Source organism: Phyllobates terribilis, unplaced genomic scaffold, assembly GCF_046119375.1.
Source record: "Phyllobates terribilis strain yellow unplaced genomic scaffold, ASM4611937v1 Scaffold_2__4_contigs__length_985480577, whole genome shotgun sequence".
Classification (NCBI taxonomy): domain Eukaryota; kingdom Metazoa; phylum Chordata; class Amphibia; order Anura; family Dendrobatidae; genus Phyllobates; species Phyllobates terribilis.
The window spans coordinates 682,437,113-682,449,559 of NW_027362762.1; the positions used below are offsets into that span (position 1 = coordinate 682,437,113).

Here is a 12,447-nt window from a genome sequence, read left to right on the forward strand (position 1 = left end):
TTTTTGCATCGCTTTATTCTGAGAGCTCTAACTTTTTTATTTTTCGGCTGATGGAGCTGTATGGCGGCTTTTTTTTGCGGAAGAAGATGACATTTTCAGCGGTACCTTTTTTATTTCCATTTTGCTTTTTGATCGCATTTTTTCCACTTTTTGTTTGGCGATATGATGAAAAAGCATCTTTTTTTGCTCCGTTTTTTATTTATTTTTATTACGGTGTGCACAGAAGGAGTTAATTAGTGTGACAGTTTTATAGATCGGGTTGTTTCGGATGCGGCGATACCAAATATGTGTACTTTTTTTGTTTTTGTATAAATATACGGATTTATTGGTTTAATATTTTATTTATTTATTTTTATTTATTTTGTAATTTTTTTTTAACAGTTTGAAAACATTTTTTAGACTTTTTTTTACATTTTTACTTATTCCTGTATGGGACATTAATTTTTATTTTTCTAATCACTGTTCTCATGCAATGCAATAGACATGTATTGCATTGCATGAGAGGTTTGCTGACAGTTTCACACTGTCTGTCTCCTGCTAGACTTCAGCTGCAGGCTGAGTCTAGTAGGACACCGTACATGGCAGAACCGGAGGCAGTCATGTGACCTCCGGCTGCCATGACAACGGCAGGTCCTGTCAGACATCAGGGGGCCGTCGGAGAGGTAAGTGGATGACCCCCTCTCCTCTCACTATCTTCTAAATGCCGCGATCGCTATAGATCGCGGCATCTAGAAGATAGCAAAGGGTTAACATCATTGGGACCTGATCCAATCAGATGATGTCCCCTGTCAGAGTTGTCGCTCTGCACCGCACCCGCAGCTCTTGCAGGACCCTGGGGGTCCTGAGGGCTGCAGGACCACCGACCGTTAATAAACGTCGGCGCTGCACAGAGCCCAGGCAGCACCGATATTTATGTACAGTTGGCAGTCGGGAAGCGGTTAATATACAGCAACACATAGGTGGTTGCATCGATTACGATGGAATTATACAGTATATAATTAAAATGTCTCAAAAAACAAGTGTGGTTTTGTTGTAGTAATAAAAAACTTCATGACAATATATTTTCATAAAAACTAATAAAATGTCAATGTTGGCAGCATTCAAACTAATCTTTTTCATTTTTTAATATCATATCAATATGCATGGACACTCAATCACATATCTCAAATAGGATGTACCGCAGTCAGTGTATGATCGAATTTCATACGTTTTATTGTCTTCTTTAGTATTGTATTGGTTTGTTTAATGTACTTCCAGCACATTTCAACATTATGATCTCTGTTTCTCAATGACATATTAAATTCCTGGAAGCTTTTTATTATGAATTTTGGAGAAAAAAATTATCATTTCCAAAAATGTTAAGTTCATGATTTTAACTACTTATCCTTTCAAGACTAGGTTGATGTAAAAAATGCTTCATTTTTTTGCCTGGATATTGCTAATTTTCCTATGCAGTAAATTGAATTAATTTAAGAAAGTATTTTGGACACTTTCCAAACAAGCCTTCCACAGGTTAAAAGATGGGTAAAAAAAGTGGCATAGATGATCATACAGGTGGGAAGGCTGCCTCTAAAATCTTTTATGCATAATGAGGAACTATACAACAAGAGGTATCACCTGAAGTGGACATTTGTTGAGGAAACACTCATACAACTCTACCGACAGTGCTGTTTGCATAGGCCCTGTTGAAAATTTCAGGGGCAACTTAAGGCCCCTTTCAGATTGCGTTCTTGCCCATGTTCAGTAGTCCCGTCCGGGCATGTGTCCTAACCGCATACAACCGTATTCAGGCATAGGTGCCAATCGGGCTTTGACTATAATGGTGCCGATAGTTAACATGTGCTCTATCGTGCATCATTTTCAGGCGTATATGCCTACTGGAGGTATACGCCCAAAAATGGTGCATGACAGAGCACAAGTTCACCATTATAGTCAATGACCCATCAGCACATAAACCTGAATCCAATTTTGTTGGTAATTTGAATGCAAGTCTTGATGGGACTACTGAACATGGACAGGTACGCAATGTGAAAGGTGCCTAATGCTCAACTCAGGAGTTTATGGACTTTTCCTGGAGATCATACAGTTCAGACTATTCAGGAAATCTGGCACCCTATATACTCCTGTATGTTTTGGGTTTTTTTGCTAGAAATTGACTTTTTATGAACTGAGAAAGGTTGCCTATTAAGCATTGAGTGAGGCTGATTCACAACCTAATCACAGCCTATTCAATTATGGACAGATCTACCTGCAATGAAGAAGGGAATTCCCACATCTTCCCTTTTTCCTCTTGGCATGTCTGTGTATTAATAACACTTCAGGACTCTGATTCCATGCTTTTTTTCCACTTCCAATCCCCCTCACTTGACTGTTGCTTAGTATTTGATGTGTAGTTTAATGTTATTATTGTACAATGTGTAATATATTGTTCTGGATTTGTATTGGTGCTATATATTATGATGTTGTGCTATGACGTATGTTTGTGAATTTTATAGTACTGTGTTCTTGCCTACGTTAAATCCCAGCATATTGTATGTTTGTTGTTGATGACGGATTGTTAATAGAGCAATTTTCAGTCCAAAAAAGATAACATGCTACTGTATAAATAAATGTTTATAGAGTATATCTTTATTTAAGCCATTTATTAAACATCATACATATTAAATATTAAATAACAATTTAAAATAAATATTGATGATATAAATAATAACATTTTAAAAACAGTCCTGTGTTAATAAATTATGTTAATAAACCGACATTCAGAAGTCATAATTTTAAATAACAAGCTGCATTTATATTCAAGGTAAAAAGTTCTTCTTTATCCAGTGGAACAAAATGTTTAATTCTCCAACGGCCTTAATAGCAGCATTTGTTGGAGTAATCTGTTGAAAATAGAAAAAAAATTACTGAATTTAAAAAAATAACTGTTGATAATTATATTAAAGGGGTGGTCCTGCAAAAAGTATTGTCTAAAACTCAGTGGTGCATGTCAAAAAAGTGTATTTTCAATATACATCCATAGAAAATAATGTGTGGTTTGGTAAATGCAGAACATTTATATCTGTGAAAGTGCTGCACTGCTGTTTTCCCTGTAGCTACAATGTTGGACCACCTTCTGGAGTGCAGACACATGCTCAGTGGAGTGCAGGCACATGCTCAGTGGAGTGCAGACACATGCTCAGTGGAGTGCAGACACATGCTCAGTGGAGTGCAGACACATGCTCAGTGGACTGCAGGCACATGCTCAGTGGAGTGCAGACACATGCTCAGTGGAGTGCAGGCACATGCTCAGTGGAGTGCAGGCACATGGTCAGTGGAGTGCAGACACATGCTCAGTGGAGTGCAGACACATGCTCAGTGGAGTGCAGACACATGCTCAGTAGCTACCCAGCTCATATTGCTTAGTGATTTGACAATAAAGAAGTCAATACTCTGCTAGTTAGATAGATGAGACATTAGATATTAGCTTGTGGGATTGCTGATGCCATGTGTCTCGAAATATCTCTTCAGGAGGTCTGCAGAGGAAGACAGGAGATGGGGATTTGGCAAACACTGACTTTAATGTACTCCTGTGAGATTCTACTGCACTGGCCTCATCTGTTGCCTGTCCACAGGAAGTGAAGGGTCCGGAAGTGAGTGAGTGAAGAGGCTAAAAGTGGTGAACATTAAACTGCAGAGTGACATTTTTTTTCACTGATATGTACTATCCTGTAATAATCTGATTTATCTCACTACATTTAATTTTATTTCCTTACAACAAATGTGAAGCTTACCTTAAAATAATTCTCTTTGAATTGCTTCATAATTGCATGTGATTGCTCACCACAAGGACATCTAAAAGCAGCATGCTTTATAAAGGAAAATGTAAAGGAATTGGGATAAATGAATAGCTCTTTTAGTAAGTAAAGTAAGTGGCAGTTCACACAAAGAAAAAAAAAAGTTTCTCTTCCATAGAAATACATCAACCCTTTTTTTTAAAGTAATCTTTATCAACGAGGTCTAATAGTTTATTTGAGGATTGATTCGTAAGAAATAGATCTTAGTTACAAGAAATTCTACAAATTGCTTTGGTAGGTTAGTCCAAATTTCATAGGACTTTTGTCCCATTGTACTATGCTACTGATCCAATAGGGTAGTTGATATACAAAGTGTATAGCCCCTTGAAGAGGGGACAAAATAATCAAACAATTAAGACAAATCTTTCCTGCAAGGGAATGGGAAGGAAATATTTTAATTGTATTTACCCATGTCTTGATAATCACCCTAAAGCAAATATCAAGTTAGTTTCTTGCACATATTTTAATCTTTTGTTATATGTTTTTGCCTTATTTAATTGATTTATACTTACACATTTGTTCAGCTCTTTACTCAGACTTAGCAGAGAATTTGCCAAGTGAAAAAGATCCCGGTGTTGTTCCACTGATTTTAGTTCCAGGACTGGAAAGACATTGTCCACATAAAAGTTTCCCAGATTTCGTAAAAAGCAGCATTGTTCAAAGGGCTAGAGTAAGAAATTGATGAGAACAAAAATTTTTTATGTGGAAATATATGTTGTCACTAAATTTTAAGAGTAAAGGGGTATTCTCATCTTGTACATTTATGGTATATCCACAGAATGTACCATGAATGATCGCAAATGTGGATCCCACCAATGGAGAATGGGGCTCTGACATGCGCTGATGCCCGTTGGTTGGTGTTCAGAATTCCGATACATTTGTATAGGATTTCTGACCAGCTCATCACTGAGATCAGTGCAACGTAGACAATTCCTCAAGAAAGATGCTGGTCATACCGACCTGGTTCCTATTGGGCCCTGGATGGGATCTAATATACATTTGCAAAATAGGAATACCCCTTCAAATTCTTTAATATTTTGCTGGAACAATTTTCAAGAAAAATAATACATATATTCCATTAATCCCTAACTCTTGAAATAAATACACCAAGAAACCATGTAGAGCTGGTATTTTAGCAATGTTATTTAGGATCTGTTCTATATGACTCCATTGTAACAGACCACAAACTAATCTTGATGAAGACCCCTGTGCGGATCGAAATGTTGCTCTATGTGTTGGAGTAAATATCTGAGCCACTTGTTACTTGTACAGTAGTGGCATTTACATTTATTTACCAAGAAACCTAATCTGACCCTACAGCTATATTGCAATTCATCTGTACTGGCAGAAAAACAGGATTTTAGCTACAAGGCCAGACTACAGGATTTGTTTGTAGTCTGTAACCATGGAGACACCTAGGCATAAAAGCTGTATACAAAAAGTTTTAAGAGATTTTTTAATTACGAATAAATGGTGGTGATGTAATGTTTAATAACTAAAGGCTATATAAATAACACTGACTTTATCATTATTAATGTTGATGAATATAACAGTTACAAAAAGTATAAATATTCCTAACAATTTGTGTTTTTAAATGAAAAGATCATAAGAGAGGCAGATGAGCTCATGTATAATACAATGATCCTCCTCCATCTTGATTATTTTTTTTAAATACTCTTAATAAATGCTCTTAATATGTTTAATAGTGGACATAATTTACACATATTTCCATTAAAATTGCTAAAAGGACCAACATAAAAAAGAACTTACTTGTATATGTTTTAAAACTTTTGCTTTAAGTAGCGTAACATCTGTAATTGTGTCCTTGGTGTGCTGGAAAAAAGTAAAATAAAAAAAAGAAAATATTACCAGATTCAAGTTCGCTGCAGGTGACCAGTGCAACCGTAGGCAAAATATGGAAAGTCCATTGGAAAACACATTTTCAGCATTATAAAATATTAAACATACAAACTGCATCCTGAGCTATGTCAGCTACAATACAAACTTTTGTATAATCATTTTTTTTCTTCAAAATATTTAGTGTTTTTTTCTGAAAGCTAGATTTTTAGTTTCACAGATTGTGTCTTTGATTTTTCAGTGATAACATAAGCATCATGGCATAATTCACAGCAGCTTTTGTGGCTACTTTTTAAAACTATAATATATCAAAGTGAATGATGTAGAAAAATATACAAAAAAGGACATAATTTTTTTTAATATTCCTTGTAAATTTTATAGTGAAAGATTAACCCATGTTTTGTATCTTTGCAATCTCTGCAAAAAATAATATGAATTCATAAATAAATAATAAATGATTGGGAATTAACATCTGGTAACATCTCATTTGGGATGAACACGAGGTCACGATTGAGTCAAAAACGTGAATGGAAAAGTAGAAAATTCTTTATCATTAAGTGATAGGCAACTTATGGCACAACAAAATGGGTGCCCACACTACATAAAATATATGAAATGTATGAATTCGCAAATAATTAAAATGACATAGCCTGAACCACCAAGGACACAATACACATGAGTAGGTCATGTGTACAGGAGGCATAAAATGTAAAGATATAATATTTTCAAGAACGATAATCTAATAAAAATATACTTTTCTTTACTAATGATTTATCTTACCAAGAAATCTTTCAGTGTCTCAAAAGAACTTTGAAATTCATTGATATTAGCAGAAATGGGGCAGTGACTTCTATTAGCTTCAGTGTTTGTAATTAAAATCCAAGATATGACAATCCAGAATAAAATCAATGTAGCTTTCATGGTGAGAAATTTGGGAAAATTGTTGATACCTGAAGAAAAAGAATAAAGTAAAAATTAATTCTTGCAAAATACAGATTTAAAAAGGTATGCATTTTAAATATTTTTTTAGTAAATTTTTAATCTAACATACCAATGTATATTACTTACAATTGATTTGACTTCTGACTATGAAAAGTTTATATGGTGATATGAGTTCCAGTTTGGGCTCCGCTCTTATATACTGTACTAAGATTCATTTATCTCACTTTCATTTTCCAGGTGTAAAAAAATGTTGGTACCTGTATGTTCATCAGTAGGTTTCTGAAAAATCCCATTTATGACTAACATCCTTCTTCTAAATCCTATGCTAAATATACAACCCCTGTAACTACTCTACTCGATGTATTGAATTACAGTTTAAAACTGAAATTAATAATGGCAATACAAATCTGAATATTTAGTTTGGTATTAGTGTAAACGTAAAAAAACAAATGAATAAAAGGATCAAAAAATGTTTGTCTTTAACTTACAGTGCAGTGACTAGTGGATCTGGGTCCTGCACTACAGTCACATTTTTGCTTATATGTACTGCCCCAGCGAATTTGCTACAGTCTGTAAAGACATTTTACCCTCCATTAAAAACAAACATATATAACATATAAATACATATGGGCAGTATGTATCAGATACTGCCTGTATGATCTCAGCCATGTATCTTTGACTCTGAAACATTGCTATATTTCACAGAAAAATATAGTTTAATAGCCGCGTGGGACTGAGCTGCATAGGAGACTAGTTGGACAGACAGGTCCTTGGCGACTTCTGTCTGTCTGCAATAGCATTATTCCCCTTTGTACTGCTACAGTATATAATAGTCATATCTCTTTATGTATCAATATTTTAGTTCTGTCCCCCCTTTGTGTGTCTACGTAATAGTAACATCTCCCATGCACCTCTATATAATAATTTTGTCCATTCTCTGCACCTCTGTATAATAGTTATTTCACCTATTTGTGCTTCTCTATGAAAGTTCTGATGTCCCCTCTTTGCGCCTTTAAACAATACAGTGGATGGTTTCTACATGTGTGCTGCCAACCTTGAAGCATGGGGAGAGGTGTGGTGGCATGGAGGCAGGGACTCCATCAGGGCATTACTGCCATTACTGGTGTATGGGGCCCGGTGAGCAGAAGTGAAGAGGGGGGGCCTGGACTAGGTGAGAAATGCTGCACAGCCTGCACTGAGGCAACACAGCCGATCCTCTGTATAAACGGCCTGACAGACTGCGTGGCACGCTAGGGCCCAGGCTAGTTACTTTACTTTGCCTTTTTAAGCCCTGGGACCCCAGTTACTCACAGCCGCAGCTACTTACATTGCATGGCCGGACACTCTGGCATCAGTGACGGAGATACTGACAGCCTGCCCTCTGTTCCTAAGCTGCCGGCATGCCCTGGGACCTTGTGGCACATTATATGCAAAAGTTGAGGGCCCAAAAGTGATGAGGTGAGTGCGTCCACCCACCCGAAATAAATAGAGTCCCTTATAATGTCTTATGATATATATACATGCATATGTCCAATGTCCATTTCCCCAAACATGCAAGAGTGCAGCTTCCATAAATGTACAGAAAACAATACTATAATCTGCAATCAGAAATGCAGATTATAAAAACATTATCAAAATCTGGTTTCAAGTAGATTAAAAAATGTATGTGACACATCCCCTTAAAGAAAAATAAATAAAAATATACCTAAAAAGAGAATGGAACATTTTAAGAAATGTTTAATAGGTTAGAGTACAGTACGGTCCTGCCAAAAAAGAGTCAAACTTGTCATGGAAGCGGTTTAAAAAATATTATATTTTGTCCAAAACAAAGGCTGATGGCTATGTATGTGACCAATGGGAACTGTTAATGTGTGAATGGTGAGGACAGGGTGCAGAAGTAGAGTTTTTCCAAGAGTGGGCGGTGGGACTGTGGAAGGTTTGAGGGGTAGAGGAGGAGCTGGGGTGGAGCCTGGGTGGAGTCTCAAGGGGGCTCAAAAATGTTGCCAGTATGGGGCCCTTAAATTCCTGGTGGAAGCCCTGCATGGGGGTGCTGTGCTGGTGACACTACAAGTGATTCATTCCAAATTTAAGGTACACTTACCCAGCATGGCTGCCACAGTATTTTGCAACAACATGCTATCCCATCTAGATTGCTCTCAGTGGAACCATTATTTGTTTTGATCAGGACAATGATTAAAACTACACCCCCAGACTATGCCAGGGCTACTTGACCAAGAAGTAGAGCGGTGTATTGCTGCGTCAGATGACATGACCTCCACAATCACCTGACCTTAATCCAATTGATAATAATAATAATTAAAATGGTTTGGGGTGAACTAAACAGCAGATTGAAAGCAAAGCAGCCAATAAGTGTTCACCTCTCGGATTTCCTGGAATGCCATTCCAGTTGACTACCTGATTAAGCTGATTGACAAAATGCCAAGGGTGTGTAAAGCTGTCATCAGAGTAAAAGGGGGTACTTTGAGGAATCTAAGGTTGAACACTAGAGATGAGCGGATCGATTCGCGAAGGATTGAGTTTGAGTCGCATTTCCTGAAATTCGCTATTTCATGTTAATTCGAACACTGAGATTCGATGCAAGGTTCGCAAACAAAAGAAAAACTTGTATGGCATCATCTCCCACACTGTTGAAGTATCAGAAAGCAGACAAATTTAATTTTGCATTGCTGTGTAAGTCTCCCCATAATGCCCTGCAGTTATAACATCTAACAGATTATCATACCTTGTACAGTGGCGGTCAGCACCTGGGTCATCATAGTCCAGCGATTTCCAGCAGAGCACAGTTTGTATGTCAGAACAGAATCTTTTTCCATCTCCATAGTCACTGGATAAGACTCTCTCTCTTCTGTAGAGTGTAAGCTCTAATGGCTAGCGAGCACATCATTCTCTCTCATGTCTGTAAAGTGTAAGCTTTTATGATCAGCAGGGTCCTCTCTCTCCTGTAGAGTGTAAGCTCTTATGATAAGCTGGGTCCTCTCTCTCCTGTAAAGTGTTAGCTCTTATGGTTAGTGGGGTCTTCTCGCTCTCTGTAAATTGTAAGATCTTATGGTCAGCGGGGTCCTCTCTTTTACGCCTGTAAAGTATAAGCTCTTATGGTCATCTGGGTTATATCTCTCTCTCCTCTGTCCCATGTGTATTTTACAAGCAATTACAAGCCTTGCAGTATTGAAATTCACATGAATCAAAGTTTTTGGGAAAGTTTGGCAAACTTGGTGAATTTGAATTTCAAAAGATCTGCTCATCTATATTTAACATATATTCTGATTTGTTTCTTTACTGCTATTTTCCATATGTGTTCCTTCATGATTTTGCTGCCATCATTCTGAATTTACAATGTGCACATTCCCATGAGGACAAGGAAAACCAATGCATGAACAGGTGTGTCCAAACTTTTCACTGGTACTGTACATTGTTTTAAACTTATCTGGTTATATTAAAGCATCAGTTTCAACGTGACAGTCTTCTGCTTATTAGAACAAGATGAAATGCAGTTGAATTCAAAAAGAGCATGTTTATGAGAGAGGTATTTAAAATTTTTATAGTAAACATTGCAAACACATAAAAACTTTGGCCAGGATTATACTTTTTACTTTATTTTTATACTGTAATAAGAAGACCATGATTTTATTGTTTCGTTCATTAATAAAATAACTGGTGTTCAGTTCAGGTCATATGAGACTTCCAAGGTTGACTACATTTCATTCTTAATTGTATAATGTGTTTGGCTATTTAAAAGAGTAGAACATTTGATTCAAATTTGGTTTTGAATAGATCGATGGCCAAAGTTTTACATTTGCTCACGTTTATCTTGAAATTAGAGAGGGCACCAAATTCACTAAATATTAGTATGATCACATGATTACATCATCTTGTCCTGACTCCTGAGTACTCATTATTTCAGAATTTTTTCTTATAGTTTGGATAAGTGATTCCAATCTCAACACAAACATGAGTGGTGATAAGGAATGAGGAAATGAGTGAATCATCTATGCGCAGTCTGGTTGTAGAATGGGCAGTTATCTATTACATATCATTTTTGCACCAGCATATTTCATTTCCTGCAATTTTTTTTTTTGTTCAAATACAATATGTGATAATGTGAAATTTTAGAAAATGCACAGTTTGACGTGAATGTTGTTTTACATGGAGAATAGAAGCACATACGACATAGCTCATCACTGAAATTCCTGGACTGACGCAGGAGGAAATATCTAAGCAGTTTTCTAAAGGGACTATCATTCTTACTACTGTTTCCAATTTTATGTTTCCTTGTTTATCTAGATGACTTCTTGCTTTATTGGTAGCCATTTATTGCATACTAATATACACTAATAATCAATACCATCAACCCCTTAGTGACAGTGCCAATTTTGAGCTTAAGTTTTAAGAGGACATGGCACTCCTATTTTGGTACTTGGCACTCATAGCCAAGAAAACATGTCAATACGATTTATTGGTAAGTATATTCCCACAAGCAATGCATGACATTTTGGTCATCAGATGTGCTATAGTTCAAAGAAAGAATGAGAATCATGGTAGTGAATAAGCGCAGTATAAAGCGGTAACCAGCTGAGTGAATAGCGTCTATGGAAAACCCTACATTTAGGCCAATATGTTTTTGTTTTTTTTGTGAAAATATCTGAAATTTGATGAAATTTTTCAAACTTTCAATGCTTATATCTTTAAATAAGATAGTACCACACAAAATAGTTAATAAATAAAATTTCCCATATGTCTACTTTTTGTCCCCATCATTTTTCAAACACCCTATTATTTTATTACATTGCTAAAAGGGTTAAAATTTAGCAGCAATTTTTCATTTTGTTTTCCTGGAAATTTACAAATTCAATTTTTTACAGACCTACTCAGTTTTTAAGGAATTGTGAGGGGTTGATATATTGGAAAACCCCCAGAAGGGATATCATTTTAAAAACTGAACACCTCAAATTATTCTAAACTTCTCATAGGAAATTTATTAATCCTTCTGGTGCTACACAGGAATTTAGGCAAAATGGATTGAAAAAAATGAACATAACAAAATCCCATATGTGTTCAAAACCTGCTCGTTAGGCGCGCAGCGAGGCTAGGAAGGGAAGAAGCGCTATTTGTTATTTGGAGTATAAATTTAGCTGGATTAGATTGCAGACACCATGTCTCATTTACAGAGCCCCTGAGGTACCAAAACAGCAGAAACCCCCACTAGTAACCCTATTTTGGAAATTAAATCTCTCAATTAATTCATCTAGGGGTGTGATGAGCATTTTGAGCCCACAGGTGCTTCACAGAACTTTATAACACTTGGGTGTGAAAATGAAAAATTACTTTTTTTCCAGTAAAATGTTATTTTACCCTCAAGTTTGTAATTTTCACAAGGAGTAATAGAAGAAAATGGACCATATAATTTGCCACTCAATTTCTCCCGAACACGGCAATATTCCATATGTGATTAAAAACTGTTGTTTGGATACACTGCAGGGCTCAAAAAGGAAGTATTTGCTATTTTGAGCGTAAATTTGTCTGAAAAAGATTGCTGACACAATGTCTCATTTGCAGAGCCCTTGAGGTACTAAAACAGCAGAAACCCACACAATTGACACCATTTTGGAAACCAGACCAATCAAGAAATCCATCTAGGGGTGTATTGAGAAATTTGAACCTATAGGTGATTCACAGAGATTTTTAAAATGTGGATGTGAAAATGACAATTATGTTTTTTCTGCTAATATGATGTTTTAGCCCCAAGTTTGTAATTTTCACAATGTGTAATTGGAAAAAATGGATACCATAATTT

General features: G+C 36.2%; 1 protein-coding gene across 1 annotated transcript; it reads right to left on the reverse strand.

The window, feature by feature from the left end:
- Window positions 1-2,798: 2,798 nt before the first annotated feature.
- LOC141247158 (interleukin-20-like) lies at window positions 2,799-9,475 on the reverse strand. The gene is made up of 6 exons (XM_073669191.1): window positions 9,379-9,475; window positions 6,474-6,643; window positions 5,607-5,669; window positions 4,349-4,501; window positions 3,774-3,848; window positions 2,799-2,882 (listed from the first exon to the last, which is right to left on the reverse strand). The coding sequence occupies exons 1-6, from the start codon at window positions 9,473-9,475 to the stop codon at window positions 2,799-2,801; spliced, it is 642 nt and encodes a 213-aa protein (XP_073525292.1).
- Window positions 9,476-12,447: the final 2,972 nt, after the last annotated feature.

What these genes read in the sequence shown, in the direction of transcription:
- LOC141247158 (XM_073669191.1), bottom strand. Translation starts at nt 9,475, where the DNA reads ATGGAGATGGAAAAAGATTCTGTTCTGACATACAAACTGTGCTCTGCT. An exon ending in AGACACTGAAAGATTTCTTG is followed by an intron (nt 5,670 to 6,473) that starts GTAAGATAAATC and finishes ACTTTTTTCCAG; the next exon opens with CACACCAAGGACACAATTAC. An exon ending in AAGTTTTAAAACATATACAA is followed by an intron (nt 4,502 to 5,606) that starts GTAAGTTCTTTT and finishes TTCTTACTCTAG; the next exon opens with CCCTTTGAACAATGCTGCTT.